Source organism: Mustelus asterias, chromosome 10 (genome assembly GCF_964213995.1).
Source record: "Mustelus asterias chromosome 10, sMusAst1.hap1.1, whole genome shotgun sequence".
NCBI classification, from domain to species: Eukaryota; Metazoa; Chordata; class Chondrichthyes; order Carcharhiniformes; family Triakidae; genus Mustelus; species Mustelus asterias.
Window position 1 is genome coordinate 1951731 of NC_135810.1, and position 19139 is coordinate 1970869.

Genomic DNA, 19139 nt, shown 5'->3' on the forward strand with positions numbered 1-19139 from the left:
TGAAAGGGTGCAGAGGAGATTTACAAGGATGTTGCCTGGATTGAGTGGCATGCCTTATGAGGATAGGCTGAGGGAGCTCGGTCTTTTCTCCTTGGAGAGACGTAGGATGAGAGGAGACCTAATAGAGGTATATAAGATGTTGAGAGGCATAGATCGGGTGAACTCTCGGAGGCTTTTTCCCAGGGTGGAAATGGCTGCTACGAGAGGACACAGGTTTAAGGTGCTGGGGGGGTAGGTACAGGGGAAATGTTAGGGGGAAGTTTTTCACACAGAGGGTGGTGGGCAAGTGGAGTCGGCTGCCGTCAGTGGTGGTGGAGGAAAACTCAATAGGGTCTTTTAAGAGACTCCTGGATGAGTACATGGGACTTAATAGGATGGAGGGTTATAGGTAGGCCTAAAAGGTAGGGATATGTTCGGCACAACCTGTGGGGCCGAAGGGCCTGTTTTGTGCTGTAGTTTTCTATGTTCTATAACCACCCTGCTGTTTGTGACCGCTAGTTGTGTGGCTGCTCTCTTTCCTATTTTACAGTGGTGACTTCCAAACCAACAGCACTAAGCCCAATCATCACTGTGTACCATGCCAACAACACACAGATATCAGACTGTGGCAACTGAGAACGATCATCTTTTTAACTTTGTTCATTAAGGGGGTGCTGTGTTGAAGTCAAGGCGAAGATATGGAGCAAAAGGATCTTCCATGTGGACCTGGCTGATGAGTGCTTGACTTGGTCAAAAGGGAAAGAATATGCATTTATATAGCCCCCACAGGGCATCTCAGTGTCTTACAATGGAAACACAGAGGTAGGCAGAATGGTAGCCAATTTGATAATGACCAGATATCTTGAAAGTGATGTCGCTTGCTGGGTAAATTTTGGCTCAGAGCATCTTTGACATACGAGATTCCTTGGCTCTACTTCAATGTGGGAGCAGGCAGGGCCTTTGTTTAAAGTGTCTTTTAAAAGATGACACCTCCAAAAGTGCAGCATTTTCTCATTATTGCCAGCCTGGATATTGTGCTCTAGATGCTGGAGTGAGACTTGGAACTCATGATCTTCTGACATGGGAAAGGTGTTAGTGGGAGAGACTAGGATCCGAGGACACAGCCTCAAGAGTAAAGGGACGACCAATTAGAACTGAGAAGAAGAGAAATTTCTTCAGTCAGAGGGTGGTTGAATCTATGGAATTCATTGCCACAAAGGGCTGTGGAGGCCAGGTCATTGAGTATACTTAAGACAGAGGTAGATAGGTTCTTGATTGGTAAGGGGATCAAAGCTTACAAGGAAAAAGTGGGAGAATGGGTTTGAGAAACTTATCTTCCCTGATTGAATGGTGGAGCAGACTCGATGGACCGAATAGCCTACTTCTGCTCATATATCTTGTGGTCTTATAGAGGGGAGCGTGCTATCTACTGAGCCGCAACTAACATCTTGCCTCGATGAGCATTTTAATGTCTGTTCATTCTGCTGCTACCTAATTTTTCCAGTATTTTTAATTGAGTTGATGTGTTGATATTTGCTTTTGGCATCATCACCATCAGCAGTTCGATTGCCACATGTAGTGTTGTATCCCTTGCTACTCATTGGGTCTGAGGTTGCTTTAGAATAAGCCTGTTGAGCATTAACAACAACTTTTAACAAACTTCTTAAAGTGTGATGATCACAGCTTTGGTGTGTATGGAACAGTTTTGTTGTGGGTCTTTCGTGCTCTGTTCCAGATAGTTGTGGAGTGGGATTGACAGTGGGTGTGTCTGTTCTCCGCTGCACTCCTCTAACCTAGTACATGCCATGAGTTTTGGGAAAACTACCTGCCACAAATGGCTTATGTATTGTGCCAAACTCCTGTAGAGTCATTTTCCTTTTTTGGTGCTAGATTCCATCATGCATAGAGGCTAATCAATTAACAATGACCACATAGGAACCAATCATCTGATGTCCTTTACTGAATTGATTCCAAGGTGCTTAGTTGTTAGTTTGCTTCAAGTTTGAGTATAGTCAGATGGAGAATAAGGAAAACCTATTCCTGTCAGCAACGATGAGTAAAGAAATTGAAATCCCATAGCATGATACTATTTTAACACTAACACCTGTTCAGACAGTCTAAGCAGTGTCCTTTAACAGCTGTCACTGCAAGCATAGCAAATCATTCTAACATATAACAGCCCATTTTATTTGCAAAGTGCCTAGGTAAGCTCGTAAGCCTGAGGTTTAGAACTGTTAGATGTGTCTATTCTGTCCAGCATTGATCAATTTAAGCTCAAAATAAGAAATGTTTATAAATGTAGATACAAAATTCAGAGAAAATGGAAAAGTACAGAAGTGGATTTTTCGCATTCTGAATAAACCAACGTATAAAAATAGAAACAATGATGGAAAATGCTGGAAAATCTCAGCAGGTCTGACAGCATCTGTGGGGAGAGAACAACAGAGCCAACGTTTCGAGTCAGGGTGACCCTTTGTCAGAGCTCCTGACTTGAAACGTTGGCTCTGTTCCCTCTCCACAGATGCTGTCAGACCTGCCGAGATTTTCCAGCATTTTCTGTTTCTGCTTCAGATTCCAGTTTGCTTTGATCTTAGTATAAAAATAGGATTCTAAAGATTTGTTAATAAAATGTGGACTGACATCAAGGCTGATTCCAGGGATGGAGAGGTTTGTCTTGAGGAAAGGTTGAGTGGGTTGGGCCTCTGCTCATTGGACATTAGAGGAATGAGAGGCAATCTTATTGAAACATATAAAATTCTGAGGGGGCTTGGCAGAGTACATACGGAGATGATGATTTACCTCATGGGAGAATCTAGAACTAGACAACAGAAAAATAAGGGGTCTTCCATTTGAGACTCTGATGAGAAGGATTTTTTTTTTCTGTCTGAGGGTCATTGGTCTTTGGAATTCTCTTCAGAGAGCCATGGAGCCAATGGTCATTGAATATATTTAAAAGTTAGATTTTTGACAGATTCCTGATAGTGTTAGGGTCCATTTTCCACTGCCATTTCTCTCTCTTGATTGAAGCAAGTAACGGGTGGTAGATACATGAGGCATCTGGATAGATACGTGATCATGGCTGATCTCCTGTCTTAACTCCACTTTCCCACCCGCTGCCTGTATCCCTAATTCCCTGGACAACCAAATATTTGTCTATCTCAATGACAATTGCATTGTCTGCACTTGTAAAAACGTGATTGCCTGTTGAGATTCGCGTTCCAACCATTATCTTGTAATTGAGTCTGTGTCTATATATGCCCTGTTTGTGAACTCAACTCCCACTCACCTGATGGAGCAGCGCTCCGAAAGTTCGTGCTACCAAATAAACCTGTTGGACTTTAACCTGGTGTTGTGAGACTTCTTACTGTGCCTACCCCAGTCCAACGCCAGCATCTCCACATCAATATTAAACATACTCCATGATAGAGCATCCACACCCTCCTGTGGTAGAGAATACTAAAAACTCAATATTTTGAGTGAAATCTTTTTCTCCTCATCCCAGTCCTAAATGATTGGCCCCATATCCTGAGATTGTGACCCTGTGTTCTAGATTCCTCAGCTAACAGAAACAATCGCACTGTCCAGCCCTTTCAGAATCTTGTATGTTTTAATGAAATCACCTCCTGTCTTCTAAACTCCAGAGAGTATAGACTCAATTAGCTGAGCCTCTTGCCATAGGACAACCCTCTCATCGAAGGAACCAATCTAGCGAACCTTCACTGTACTGCCTGTAGTGTAACTATATCCTTTCTTAAACGCGGACACTATTCCAGGTGAGGCTTCACAAAAACCCTATCCAATTGTAGTAAGACTTTCTTCTTCTTGTATTTCAATCCTCTTGCAGTAAAGTCCAATATCTGCCATTTGCCTTCCTAAATGCTTGCTATATCTGTGTGTTAGCATTCTCTGTTAACTTGTATGAGTTAACCCCAATACTCGCTGAACAAATATTATTTTCTATTCTTTCGTAGCTTTGAAGAGACCATTCAGCCCAGTGTGTCAGTGCTGGATCTTTAACTGAAGCTAAATAGTCTAATCCTATTTTGATACTCTTACTGATTGCATTAAAGTCTTTGTTTCCCTTTGTTTAAGCATTTCACTATTAACCTCTTCTTGTTTTCATTCCATTGAACTTACACTATCCGATCCATAGCCCTGATATCCTTCCTATGTATAATGGAGTGCCCAGGATACCATGCAGTGCAGTGGCCTAGTCAATGACTTGTACATATTCAGCTGCAGTTCCTTCAAGTCAGTGCTCCATGCAAGAAACCTAATGAGTTTTGATACACTTGGCACTGTATTAACATGCAGACTTTGAAGTCAGGTGGTTGTTGATTCCAGTGCCTCAGCAGAGACTTAAGTCTCAGCCTGGAGTTTGAACTTCAGTGCAGCACTGTGGGAGTACTGCACTGTTAGAGGTGCCGACTTTCTGGTGAACTGAGGCAGCAACTGCCCTCGGGGATGTAAAAGATCTCATGGCCGCTATTGAAGGAGGAGCAGAGAGTTTCCCTAACACCGTGGCCAGTGTTTATCTCTCAATCAATGTTAGTAAAATAGATTATCTGGTCAATATCACGTCTCTGTCTCTGTGGGAATTTGGTGTGTGTAAATAGGTGTAAAGCACTTTGGGATATCCTAAGTTTATGAAGTGTACTATAGAAATAAAAAAACTTTCCTTTCTTTTAATTAAAACAGAGTTTTGAAATTGTTTGAAAGGATAATTCAAATGAAACAACCTAAGAATTGAAGGAAGTAGACGACATTCAGAATAACCAGCTATGGATTTTCATATCAGTAAATGCAGAATAATCAACCAAGAATTTTGGTGCAAGCTTTGGAAAGGGTAAAAAGGAGCTTTACTCGAATGGTTCCAGGGATGAGGGGTTACAGTTATTGGGGTGGAAGAGTTAGGGATGTTCTCCTTAATTCGGAGAAGGGTATGATGGGTATAGAGGGATATGGGCCAAATGTGGGCAATTGGGACTAGCTTAGGGGTTTTTTAAAAAAAAAGGGCAGCATGGACAAGTTGGGCCAAAGGGCCTGTTTCCATGCTGTAAACCTCTGACTCTATAATCATGAAGAGGTTAGTTAGAGTAAGTAACAAAAAACATTTTTCAAACCTAAAGGGTTGGCAAGCAGAGGGCACAGATTTACGAGTATTGGTGAAAGAAGCAGAGGCGCCATGAGCCAAGACTTGTTAAATGATGAGTGATTAGGATTTGGAATAGGGTAGTGGATACACATTCAATCATAGCCTTCACAAGGAAATTGGATAAATACTAGGAGGAGAAAAAATTGCAGGATTTGGAGAAATAACGGGAATGGGGCTAACTAGATTGCCCTTCTAAAGAACTGGCAGACTTAGTGGGCTGAATGGCCTCCTGAACCGTACTATTCAAAACTGTACTACTCTATGATTCTATCACTGAGTTTTGGCATGGTTTCTGCATTCAAACATTGGTACGGAATTTTGTTTGTATGTCATTGGTTAGACCACAGCTGGAGTATGGTGGGCAATTCTGGGCACAACAGGATAAAGGTAAAGGTCTTAAAGAGGGTACAGAGGAAGTTTATCACACTGTTCTCAGGGATTCCTTGTTCTGAGGAGAGATTGAAAAAGTTAGGACAGTTCTGGTTAAAATAGGGAAGGCTAAAAATGACCTAATCGAGGTTTTTAAGGTGGTTCTCAGAGAGTAAATAGAGAAAAACCGTTCCGTTAGGTGAGTGGGTTAATAACCAGAGATCAGAGGTTTAAAATCATTAGCAAAAGATGTAGAGCGAGAGGAAATGTTTTCACTTTGAGTTGTCAGGTACTGGAACTCTACCTGAAAAGGTGATGGAAGCTTATTCCATGAATAATTTTAAAAGTGAGTTGATAGGTGCTTGCGGTTGAGGAACTTGCAGGGTTGTGGACAAAAGGTGGAGACTGCTCTTTCAAAGAGTCCGCATGAGCATGACGGGCTGAATGTTTGTCTGCTATAAGTTTCTATGATTCAAATTGAAGTATTTCTCCAGGCACAGTTATATGAAACGTCTTTGTTTTGTTTCAGTAGCCGGATTGAGCTTGGAGATGTTACTCCACATAACATCAAACAGCTGAAACGGTTAAACCAAGTCATCTTCCCTGTCAGTTACAACGACAAATTCTACAAGGATGTGCTGGAGGTTGGAGAACTTGCAAAATTAGGTAAAATTTGTATTTTTGCATGTACATGTATTTACTGCTAAATTGATTTTAAAATAAATTGTCAATGTTTTGTTTGGTCGTATTTTGCCATGATTGAAACCTGTGCTGGCGCCATTGTCAAATAGTTAGCTAAATTAATATGAGAATCCAATATTTTTTTAATATTCATAGGATGTGGGCATCATCAGGCCAGCATTTAGGAATATAGGAGCAGAAATAGGCCTTTCAGCCATCAAGTCTGCTCCACCATTCATAGAAACATAGAAACTAGAAGCAGGTGTAGGCCATTCGGCCCTTTGAGCCTGCTCCGCCATTCATTTTGATCATGGCTGATCATCAAATTCAATATCCTGCTCCCCATATCCCTTGATCCATTTAGCCCCAAGAACTATATCTAATTTCTTCTTGAAATCAGACAACATTTTGGCCTCAACTACATTCTGTGGGAGTGAATCCCACACATTCACCACCCTCTGGATGAAGGATTTTCTCCTCATCTCAGTTCTAAAAGGTTTACCCCTTATCCTCAAACTATGACCCCTAGTTCTGGACTGCCCCCACCATTGGGAACATTCTTTCTGAATCTACCCTGTCTAACCCTGTTAGAATTTTATAAGTTTCTATCAGATCCCCTCTCACTCTTCTAAACTCCAGTGAATATAATCCTAATCGATTTAGTCTTTCCTCATATGACAGACCTGCCATCCCAGGAATTAGCCCGGTAAACCTTTGTTGTACTCCCTCTATAGCAAGGACATCCTTCCTCAGATAAGGACACCAAACTTACGCACAATATTCCAGATGTGGCTTCACCAACACCCTATACAATTGCAGCAAAACATTTCTATCCCTATACGCAAATCCTTTCGCTATGAAGGCCAACATACTATTTGCCTTCTTTACTGCCTGCTGTACCTGCACGCTTACTTTCAGTGACTGATGCATGAAGACTCCAAGGTCTCGTTGAATATCCATCTCTCTCAATTTACACCCATTCAAGTAATAATCTGTCTTCCTATTATTCATAGAAATCATAGAAACCCTACAGTGCAGAAGGACGCCATTCGGCCCATCGAGTCTACACCGACCACAATCCCACCCAGGCCCTACCCCCACATATTTACCCGCTAATCCCTCAAACCTACGCATCTCAGGACTCTAAGGGGCAATTTTTAACCTGGCCAATCAACCTAACCCGCACATCTTTGGACTGTGGGAGGAAACCGGAGCACCCGGAAGAAACCCACGCAGACACAAGGAGAATGTGCAAACTCCACACAGACAGTGACCCAAGCCGGGAATCGAACCCAGGTCCCTGGAGCTGTGAAGCAGCAGTGCTAACCACTGTGCTACCGTGCCGCCCTCTTATTGCTACCAAAGTAGATAACCTCACATTTATCCACATTATACTGCATCTGCCATGCAGATACCCACACACTCAGCTTGTCCAAATCACGCTGAAGCATCTCTGCATCCTCCTCACAGCTCACCCTCTCACCCAACTTTGTATCACCTGCAACGTTATACGTGTACTTACATGCCATGACAAGCAGCCATTTATTGAAGGTGATGCAAAGCAGAGGGATTCATCAAAATGTTTTGTGTATATGAAACCACTAGAAAATCCCTCTTCCTGCTTGGGATCTGAATCTAGCTCCAAAAAATTGTGATAAATCTTTTGATTTTCTTTCAAGCCCAATAATCAAAATAAAATAATAGTGTTACTGCCATGCATTCAGTCAAGCTTTGGACTGGCGTGTGTTCTGAATGTTTTTTGGAATCTAACTGCTTGCATGTTGGGACCATGCAGCAGGGTGACTTCTACCTAAGTTTCTCCCAAAGGGAAGATTGAAATTTTAGCTTTTGAATGCCATACCACCCAGCATCTCTGTTGCATGTTTGCCACAGATGGAATCCAGATTGGATTGTGTAGGTCAGGGTTTCTGCTTCTCTTGGTACTTAACTCATGCTTTCAGAAAGTCAAGATTTCTACTTCCGCTCTGTAGGTAAATTATTGCTTGAATGTTACAAAGAATGGCAAGTGACCATGGAATGTGACTACAGCTGCAAGCTAAAGGGGGAACAGCTTCTCCTTTGGCACACTGAAGGGGTGGGAGGAGGCTTGTTGAATCATAGAGCGATTCGGCACAGAAGGAGGCCATTTGGCCCTGTGCCAGTTCTTTGGTAGGGCTATTCGATTAATCCCACTGCATCGCTGCTCTTCAACTGCTCGATAATATATTTTCCCATTTGAAAATTACTATTTAATCTGCTTCCACCGCCCTTTCAGACAGCGCATTCCAGATCACAATAATTCACTGCATTTTTTAAAAAAAAGCTTCATGTCGCAGACCTGAAGCAGCATTGACCAGTTGGGCTGAATGGCCTGTTTCTGTGCTGCAAATTCTATGTAACTAAAGGCATGAGCAAGATCTGTAACCGGAGCTTGAGCATATTTAAAATCGCAGGTACTAGAGGCTCATACTTTGAAATGTCTGGAGTGGCCCTGTCTTCTGTTAGTACAGTACCAGATTATCTAATTCCTTGTGTTTGTGTGCGTAGAGGGTTGGGGGGTGTATAGGTGGGTGTGTATGTCTGTGTGTGTTTAGGTTTGTGCAGATTGGAATGTGTTTTTGAGTCGTGGAGTGAGTTTGATGATGTTGCCCTTGCATCTAGCTGTTGGCAATCCTGAATCACATTGGAACCTAGCTTTTCAGTGCAAATCTTACAACAATAAATGGTTTCTATGTCAGGAAAGCTTGAAAGCGCAATCTCCTGAGTAGTCCATGACTTTGTGTTCATTCTACAGGTGGCTGGTACTTTTTTTTTCATATGAGGCACCCCTGCCAATGCAGCACTCCTTCAGTTCTCCATTGACATCAGTTGAGTTCTGAGATGCCAGCCCCCTTTCTTCATTGAATCTTTTAAGACATTGACCCAGCCTGGTTAGGAATGGGGTCATGGTTATCCCCTCTGGTACTGGCTCAATCTGGAGGTGGACCCATATTGGTTTAGTCTAGTTTAAAGGGAGAGAATCCCAGGCAGATAGAAGAGGAGGACAGGCAATGTTGACATTTTGTCTGTCTGACTACCCTGAACTACTTTTGATTTGAAATGACCAAATCCTTGTCCGTGCCTGTTAAAGTAGCAAGGATGCCCTACATGCAAGCACGGTTACAGATTGTCACTGTTTCTATGCTACTGTTCTAGAAGGAACTTGTACAATTTTTGTACAAAAGTTAAATGGGATATGCACGAATGAATCCCATGACTGTACAACAGAAATCTGTAGTAGTTTTACTAATTGAATCCAAAGGCAAGCCTTTCCTCACTGCATATTGAAATGTTAACAGAAGGGGCCATTCAAACCTGCAAGAGCACGCGTGCATTACTGATCACAGACCATCTGTGTTTCAGCAGCTTCTCTTGGCATTTAACAACAGTGGTTGGTATGAGATTTGAGCAGTTCTGTTAGATTTTTTTGGTATTGTGTTCAAGGGGAAATAAAGCCTGGAAGTAAAAAGAAATGTCCTAATAATATTTCCTGTGTTTTATAGCTTATAGAATCATTCGGCACAGCAGGAGGCCTTACGGCCCATTGTGTCTGTGCTGGCTCTCCAAAGGAGCTAGTGAATTAAAACCATTCCTAAAGTGAGATTTATTTTCCTTTTGAGTATTTTTCCAGGTCCCTTTTGAAAGTTCCTATTGAATCTGCTTCCATCACCTTTCCTGGCAGTGCATTCCAAATCTCAACAATTCACTGTGATTTATAAAAACCCCTCTGGCTGGTTACTTGTCTCCTGCCTATGGAAACAGTTTGATTTGATTTATTATTGTCAGATGTGTTAGTAAACAGTGAAAAGTATTGTTTCTTGCGCGCAATGGAGACACAGCACACCGTTCATAGAGAAGGAAAGGAGAGCGTGCAGAATGTACTGGCTGGAGTGTAGAGAAAGACGAACTTGGTGCGAGGTAGGTCCATTCAAAAGTCTAATAGCAACAGGGAAGAAGCTGTTCTTGAGTCGGTTTCTCCTTGTCTATCCAATCAAAACCCCACCATAACCTTCACCAGACTAACAATGAAATGTTGGCACCTTACTACTTCCCTTTGCTACGTCACTGCCTCATCAGCATCTGATTCACTCTTTTTATGTGGATCTTTACCAGCCTTGGAGTTGGTTTACAACTGGCTCCCTCCTGCAAAGCTGAGTAAGCAACACCAGTTGCCTGGAAGGAGGTTTTGCAGGGTTCTGAGGATTAAATTTGAAATGATTGGGATCCCCAGCGGCAGTCGCCCTAACCTGCATCGCTGGAGAAGCTGAAGGGAGAGCTGGGAGGCAATAATAGGGTCAAATTAAACTATAAAATTTAAGATACTTCTCAAAAAAGTGATTAATTGTAAAAGATATGGAAAATACTTTACACAAAGTTTAATCTCTTTAAAGAAAGATGTATTCTCAGAAAATGATGTAGCTGAGGAAATGCAGCTTATTGTATAATAATTTTTGTTGGGCTTGTTTTAGTTGGAAATGTTTATATGTTTAGTGCTGAATGGTGAAATTAAAGAATTGTTTTATCTGTTTTATTTTCAGCTTATTTCAATGACATTGCAGTGGGTGCAGTGTGTTGTAGGGTGGATCATTCGCAAAACCAAAAGCGATTGTACATCATGACCCTGGGATGCCTGGCACCATACCGCAGGCTAGGAATAGGTAAGTTGAATAAGAGGATTACAACATTAAGTTTCCTCTGGTGCCTTTATAAACTCAAAGTTTCTTACCTAATTCGACAATGTTGCTTCAACTCTGCTTGTATTTCTTTGAGCATAAGAGCTTAAGGCTGATCTTATTAGAGGATTTAAGATGATTCAAGTTGATAAGTTAGATAGACACATTAGAGTGGAACATTCAAACTAGAGTTGGATGCTATGTTAAATGATAGTCAAGCGATGAACGTCAGTGCACTAAATAGCCTGTTCTCATCTTTGGCTTTGATTTTTATTGTCTGTTTATCCAGTATATTCCTTGAGCATTATTATGAGCAATACAACATTGAGTGATTGTTCTGACCATCAGTTGCTGGTTAGCTTTGCTCAAGCCTGCTGGACATGAATAACTGTGCACTGTTTGAGAGCACATTCCCACTCCATCTGACGAAGGAGCAGTGCTCCGAAAGCTTATGGTGTTTGCTACCAAATAAATCTGTTGGACTTTAACCTGGTGTTGTGAGACTTCTTACTGTGCTTACCTCAGTCCAACGCCGGCATCTCCACATCAGGACATGAATAAAGCAGAGATGCTTTACGGGGATATCATTGATGTCTTCTCTGCTATGTGGAGTGATGTTGACACTCCTAGGGTAGTGCAGAACTCTGGGTAGAACTCCAATTTTCCCATCCAACATGAAACCATCTGAAATGTTTTTGTTTGCTATGTTGCCTCGAATTGTTGTTGACACCAGATGTTGGTGAGTATAGAGTTAGCTGCTCTTGGTGCTCAACACCCCTCCTTCAACCCAGATGCTCAAGTCCATGTTTTAAGGCTGTGATGGGGATGCTAGATACACTATATTGCTGAGCAAATAGGAAACCTGATCTGCTTTTGTAGAGTCTGCAGCAGATATGTGGCTTTATATGGCAGCAGGTCTCACTGAAGACATTTTGATCTACTTTTCCTCTTGGATGAAATATTGTCTTTGTGAAACAAACTGCAGAAGTAATACATTTTTTGAAGCTCTGGTAAAGCCTCAAAGCGATTCTGGGGAATAGTGCTGGAAGAAATGAGCTCCTTGTGCGAACTGAATCCGTTTGGGGTCAAAAAAGAGTTTAGCTTTGGTCAAATGACCACATCTCCTACCACCGCCACCTAGTGGGCACACAGGCACATACCTTCATAATGTCACATTTTCAGAAATGTGGAAACTTCTTTTTGAGAAAATTATTCCCTACTTCACTTCACAATGTGCCACTTCTCATGGTCCATCCTTGTCCAGAAGGTGGTTCCTTTTCGCTCTGAGGATCTCTGACCAGCAAGACCTGATCTGTTTTGAGAAATATAAGATTGGCTGAATGTTGGGGAAACTGCTTACTATTTACGTGAATTTCTGTACCACCTTTACCGACCTCAAGTAATACCAAAGTTCTTCACAGCCAATGAAGTACTTTTGAAGTGTGGTCACTGTGGTATAGGAAGCACAGCAGCCAATTTACATCAAGATCCCACAAGCAGAAGTATGACAATTGTTGAATCATCTTATTTAATGATATTGCTTGAGAAATAGATATCCATGCCAAATATCAGGGCGTAACTCCTGTGCTTTTTGAATTAGTGTAATGGTATCTTTTTAGTCCATTTGGGGGGGGCAGATGGGGGCTTCATTTAGTGGCATATATGAAAGAGGACACCTCCACTGATGCAGCACTCCCTCAGTGCTGCACTGGAGTGTCGGACTGGATTATGTGCTTGAGTTTGAGAAATTATAGAATAGCACAGTTCAGAAAGTGGCCATTTGGCCTATTGAACCTACACTGGCTTTTTTGAAGATAGTCCCACTCTCTAACTAACCCCTTCCCCATATTCCTGCACTTTTACAGTTCCCTTTTGAAAGTTTCTACTGAATCTGTTTATATCACCCAATCAGGCAGTACATTTCAAATCATAACCCCTTGTTTGTAAAGTAGCTTTTCCTCATGTTGTCTATTTTTACTTTGCCAATCACCTTAAATCTGTGCTCTCGACTCTTCAGCCATTGAAACAGTTTCCCTTCATTTACTCTGTCTAAACCTTTTTAACATTTTGGGCATTGCTATTAAATCTTCTCTTAACCTTCTCTGCTCCAAGGAGAACAACCCCAGCTTCTCCACAGAACCGTAATCCCCCAACCCTTGGATCAATCTAGTAAATCTCTTCAAATCCTTTACATCTTCACTGAAGTGTAGCGGGCAGAATTGGATTTAACACTCCAGCTGGGGTCTAGAAAGGTTTAATGTAACTTCCTGCTTTTGTTCTCTGTGCCTGTACAAAGCCAAGAATCCCATATGTTTTACTGACTGCTTTGTTAACCTGTTCCAATACATTCAAAAATTTCGATTCTCCAAACCCCCACCTTCTGAGTCCGAGGTGAGGATGCTGACACTTAATTTTGATTCGCTAACTGTGAGAATGTGTTCAGAATTTGAGATTCTGATCTGAGAAATTCCGAAAGTCTTGCTGTACTAGTTGGTGAGTAGAGGTCATCAATTTTAGTAGGGAGATATTAAGGTGAAATCTAAGAAGGTTAAGTTGTATGTCATGCCCAGTAAAGGCATGTCTTAGTCATAACATTATACATGGACTATATTCAGTATAGAATTTTCTGAAACTGCCTTTTCATTTAAAAATTGACTGTATCCCATGTTGTGTTGTTTTGCTGCACTGTCTTTCTAAATTGACTCTGAGGGTCAGGTGACTTTTACAATTTCTGCATAGACTCAGAAATATCTCAAAACTCTGGAGAGTTCCCAATTGAAAGACCATGGATGAAGGCCCCTCTTGAATGGACATACTAAGTTGAAACCGCTTGTAGAATTCATACTTATCGTTTGTGGACTTACCCAAAACTCTCATCTGTGGAATCCTAGGCCGGAGTGTTACTGCCGCTCATGGCGGCAGAATTTTCCCATCCCACTGCAGTGAACGGAGATATGGCTGGCGCCAAATTCTCCAACCTCGCTGCAGCAGGAGCATGGTGTGAACGGCCGATAAGGCCATGCGCCGAGACTTACTATCTCAGAAATTGAAACTTATCAAAGAGAGCGGCAAAGAAACCAGTCAAATCGTAAGTTACATGTCAGTGGCCACCATCCAGCCCCACTGTGTAGCAATGGCTTCAAACTTCAAATTATTCTGGATGGACAACAGAAGTATTGAACGTGACTGTCCTACTTACTCCAAAAGAAATCAAGTCAGTCTGCAAACAGCACAGCAAAAAACAACATCAGTAGAAGCAAAGGCAGCAATATCTATGCCTTAAAACCAGAGACTGCAACAACTTAAGGTCTTCGAGCTTATTCTTTTCAAATCCACTGGCACAGAAAACTGACCTAGTAATAAACCACAAGCAACTAACTTTGTGACCTGCAGAAAAATCCATCTCTTTGAGGGAATTGTGCAATGACTTTGATATATGACTTCAGTTATTAGATTCTCCTCGCTACATTTGTAGTGTTGGAAAGAACCTATTCTTCTTCAGGCCTCCATTGAGACCAGCCAATTGTGTGACTTATGAACTATCCCTGTTTGTAATGTGTAAAAGTGCACTATCCTCTTTAACTATATTTTTTTCGAGTGTGTGAGAGAGAGGTGGTTAGTGAGTGATATAATATTAGATTTTGCAAAGTGAATCCATGAATAAATAACCTTCTTTATTTAAACCCACGAAAGCTTGCTGCTGGTTATTCAAATTGACTAAAGGTTAAGAAACACACACATCAAGACAGACTGATTACGGACAGCAAGGGAAAGGGACAGGAGTTTCCATTCTCATCTCTGTTTGTAACTCATGGCATGCCCTACCAGAAACAGTGGTGGTAGCAAAATCTACGGTCGTAGAGCCATAGAGGTCTACAGCACAGAAAAAGGCCCTTCAGCCCATCCACTCTGCGCCAGTCAAAGACAAACCACCCAACTATCCTAATCCTATTTTCAAACACTTGACTGGTGGTTTTAAAGGACAGTGAATAGATATTGGAAAAAGGAAAACTTGAAAGTACGAGGAAAATAGTATTTCCATTAGAGCTAGAAATGAAACGGACGAGGTAGGTGTTCCAGGATGGAGTGGACATTCAGAGGGCTGTAAAAAGCAACTGTCCTTAAATAAAATCTGCAGCACAGAAGCAGATCATTTCATCTGTTTATCTCATCGAATCCCTGAGATGGTGAGTTCCATATTCTTGTACATTTGTGATTGAAATGTAAAGGTTGTCCATTCCAGTGTGCAGTTTAGTAATGAAATGTAAGCATTAACAATTTGCTATTACTGCCCGTTCATGGTTAATGGGCATGAAATTTGCCCCAAAGTTAAACCTGTTTAACAGCTGAATGCAGGGAATGTGCCAAATGCTTGTTGCTGGAATGAAATTGTGATTGAAACATTGGGAGTGAACACTGAGCATATCAGAAGGTTTCTGCATTAGACTGGATAAGCAAGCGGGCAAAAGCTGCTGTAGTGGATTCTCACTTTGCATGGATTGCAATTCAAAATATCTGGACTCACGTTTTAAAAAATCACCGTTTTGGATCAGTATCTTTGCTTTATCCGTAATACACAGAAGAGACTTTGATTACAGCTAACTGGACAGAACCGTGTCTGATCAGACTGTGCAACATCAAAATCAGGAACACAAAATGGTGGAAAAATTCAGGAGGTTTTGCAGCGTTTCTGAAATGAGAAACCGAGTTAACGTTTCAAGCTGATGACCTTTCAGAACATTTTGTTCCGCTTAATGGCATCAAATTCCATGAGTCTTTCAGTCTTGTCCAATACTTGGCAGTGGAACATGTTGAATGGACTGCAACACCAACTGACAGCCCATCAAGCTTCTTCATTTAATAGGCCTTTTAGACCTGTTCCTATTTTGACTTTGGGATGTATCTGTTTAAAGTGCTGATGAAGAGTTCACCCCACTCAACGTACAGTCTCCAACTAGACAAAAATACAGTAGTTGCCCGATTAGATGTGTGACATGACAGTAACTCCTGGATGGAATTTATATCCTTTCCTGCTGCTCTGACAATTTGCCAGCGCCAGAGAGCTTGAGTCAAAAGTTGGCCGGTTAAAGGTTATGTATAAAAGTGCGGTACTTTAAAGTCAAAGTTGTTATCAGCTACCTACATTTTTAAAAAAATCTGGGGTTGTAATTTACCTTTTGATCCAGTGGATCTCCACTTCAAATTGGGATGTTGTCATGGGGCAAAATGCCATTGGTGACTTTTTGTTGCTGGATGTAAAAGGCTGTGACCACTAGAAGCACCTTTCGGTAAGTGCAACCTCACGAGAAAAGTATTTTCGTGACTTTAAAACTGAGGAAAACTGGAAGGCTGCCATCGTTTGCTGCCTCTCAGCACCAGGGGTCCAGGTTCGATTCCGGTCTTGGGAGTTCTCCCAGTCTCTGCGCAAGTTTCCTCCAGGTGCTCCAGTTCCCCCCCTCACTCCAAAGATGTGTAGGTTAGCTGGAAAATGTGTGGGGTTACGGGTATAGGGTGGGAAGATGGCCTGGGTAAGATGCTCTGTTAGAGAGTCGGTGCAGACTTGATGAGCCGAATGGCCTCCTCTGCACTGTAGGGATTCTATGATTTGTGCTTTAATATCCAGCTCCAAGTACATGCGTTAATGAAGTAAGTTAATGTAAAAGCCCAGTTTGAAGGACAGAACTGAAAGTCAGTAGTCAGAGCAGATGTTTTGTCACACTTGTATAAAGGCATCACATCTGTGGCAAAATTCCGAGAGCTTTTATGGTCATGGTCTGTTTCCTGGAGCACAGCCTGACATATCCTAGTTGCTCCTCATCATGCCCTACCTTGGATTATGTGCATGTAACATTTTGGGTTACTGCCTACTTGTGATGCACAGGCAATTTCTTTTCAGAGAATATGAGCTCTGACTACCAGCATTGAATGATTTATTCTTTTTTTTATTATTTAGGAACTAAAATGCTGAATCATGTGTTAAACATCTGTGAAAAGGATGGAACTTTTGACAATATTTATCTGTGAGTATGCACTGTTTTTTTCAAATCAGTTCTTCCCCAGCAGATAATTGTTTGTTAAACGCAAATTTGGAAATGGTTGTTGCATAAGATTGTACAGGGATGTTGCTTGTTTAGCAAACACAATTTCTGTACACTCAATATAAATGTCCGCAGCTTTTGCCTGCACAGTCTGCAAGCAATCTTAATATCAGCACTCAGATACTCCTTGTATCCATCAAGGTTTGGTGGGGGGATTGATTCTTGTTTGCAGGATGGATCCTGGCTAATGCCTCATTAGCGAAAAGGAGTCTGACCTCTGACCTGAGGTCCTGTCAGGATCTACAGCCTCTCACTTCAGACCCTGTCCACCTCTTCTTGTGGTGAGTCCTATTAACCGCTATCTCACAGCGGAGGGACAGATGTTGAAAAGGTGAAACAAAGCACATTGTGGCATGAAGTGTTACGGGTAGTTGGTAATTTTGGCAGATGTGGCACAATGGCAATGTAGTGTGGACTCTAGCAAAGGGTGAAAGCAGAGAAACACCCTGTATGCAGCTGCCAAAACTACCCAAAGGTCCTCCTCGCTTCTGGGATCATACAAAAGCAACAGAGAAAGTGGGGGCAGCAGCACGTAACCTTCCTGCATTATAATCAAATTTCTTGCTTGAATATCCATCCATAATATTTTCTTCTGAGGTTTGTGTGTTCTAAAACACAACAGTGTTGATAAGTCACGTTATGCTCCAATCTCATTTTAAAATTTAGAACTTGCTGCAGTAATTGTCGGCTTTGGGGGGATGAGTTATGATGAAGGTGGGGGCGGGGGAAACTGCTATGATTTTTCCTTTTGAGCTTTGACAGAGGTGCCCATGTGTCGTTTCAACCACCCGAGTGCACAGCAAGCGTAAATAACTCTCGCCCTGTCTAAAAACTCACACCATAACAAGCCACCTAAGCAGCAGCAAGTGGGCTATTGATTAGGAAATGCATGGTGTGGTGTTCTGGACAGCTTTCGGAGCTGCCAGCAATATAAACACAGACTGTTCTTGTTATAAATTTGACCCTTTGGGCTTACAGCAATTATACTCTTGGCTAAGTGTAGATGTTGAACTTTGCTGGCTTTAACCTACGCTGAGGGAACTTACGATGATGAAAGCTGTTGAGTGCTCCAAATTCTCTGTTTGTCTGCCAGTCCAAATCAGGCACCAGCGAGTGACATTCAGCCATTGTGTGCCAGAATAGCAGGGCGTTCGCTTGTCACGAGTTTAACATTGGTGCAAAATCAAAATCGCATGCTGAACTCGACGTGTAAATTGAGTCCAAAGCAAAGCATGATCCCCTTCCCCAGGGAACCCTTGCTTCATTTCCTTTTGGTATCTGGTTAAGTGCGGGTTCCAGATTGAGTTCCCATTTACTAATGTAACAAAAGCGTTTCACCCCAATGCTGCAGCTGTACTGTAAATGCGTCCTGAGGTAAATGCTGAATTTCTAGAGGTGCTGTATACATTAACACTGTGTTTACCTTTGCAGGCACGTTCAAATCAGCAATGAATCAGCTATTGAATTCTACAGAAAATTTGGCTTTGGAATAATAGAAACTAAAAAGAACTACTACAAGAGGATAGAGCCAGCTGACGCACATGTTTTGCAGAAAACCCTCAAATACATTTCTCCATGCCAGAGTGTGGAAAATCAGAAGTGAAGTTGTGGCTGAGTGTGCACGTTTGTTGCCAAAAAAGTCTGTACAGACGGTTGGGGGGCGAGCGTCGAGAGGAACCTGTTCTCTACAACGCGTTGTGGCAATATTCTTACCACATTAACCTGAAACCACTCAAAATTATTCTCGCATAAAGCATTCTGTATCTTCACCAGTTAGAATTAATGTATCTGAGACAAACAACCCATCTGCCAGAACTGTAATCAAAGCATGGGGGTTTAGGCATGTTTTTATTACTTTACCAAGTTCTAAATGGGATTTTTTTTTTTGTTTTCCAATTCAAACGTGCAAAGAAGTGATCTGATTTTGTATTTAAAAAGAAATTCAGACCTATTCATGCATAGTTCATTTTTTTTTCCATAAAAGTTGAATTAGTACTTTCAAGAACTAATTGTCCTACAAACTTATTTGTGCCTATTGGAGTTATATCTCCCACTTTTCATTTCATGGAATAAATATTTCAATTTTAAAGGTGATACTGGATAGTCTGGTGTGCTCACTGATTCATTTTGTCAGCTGGAACCATG

The 19139-nt window shown here is 41.7% G+C and overlaps 1 protein-coding gene across 2 annotated transcripts in view; it reads left to right on the plus strand.

Moving 5' to 3' along the window:
- Positions 1 to 19088, plus strand: part of naa50 (N-alpha-acetyltransferase 50, NatE catalytic subunit) — a 31483-nt gene extending 12395 nt beyond the window's left edge. Inside the window, exons 2-5 of one of the 2 annotated variants that reach the window (XM_078221507.1) lie at positions 6033 to 6169; positions 10762 to 10881; positions 16850 to 16916; positions 18426 to 19088. In XM_078221507.1, coding sequence (XP_078077633.1) covers positions 6033 to 6169; positions 10762 to 10881; positions 16850 to 16916; positions 18426 to 18597 — 496 coding nt within the window. In that variant the 3' untranslated portion in view covers positions 18598 to 19088. The remainder of the gene's footprint in view (positions 1 to 6032; positions 6170 to 10761; positions 10882 to 16849; positions 16917 to 18425) is intronic. The other variant, XM_078221509.1, reaches the window with a different exon arrangement.
- Positions 19089 to 19139: the final 51 nt, after the last annotated feature.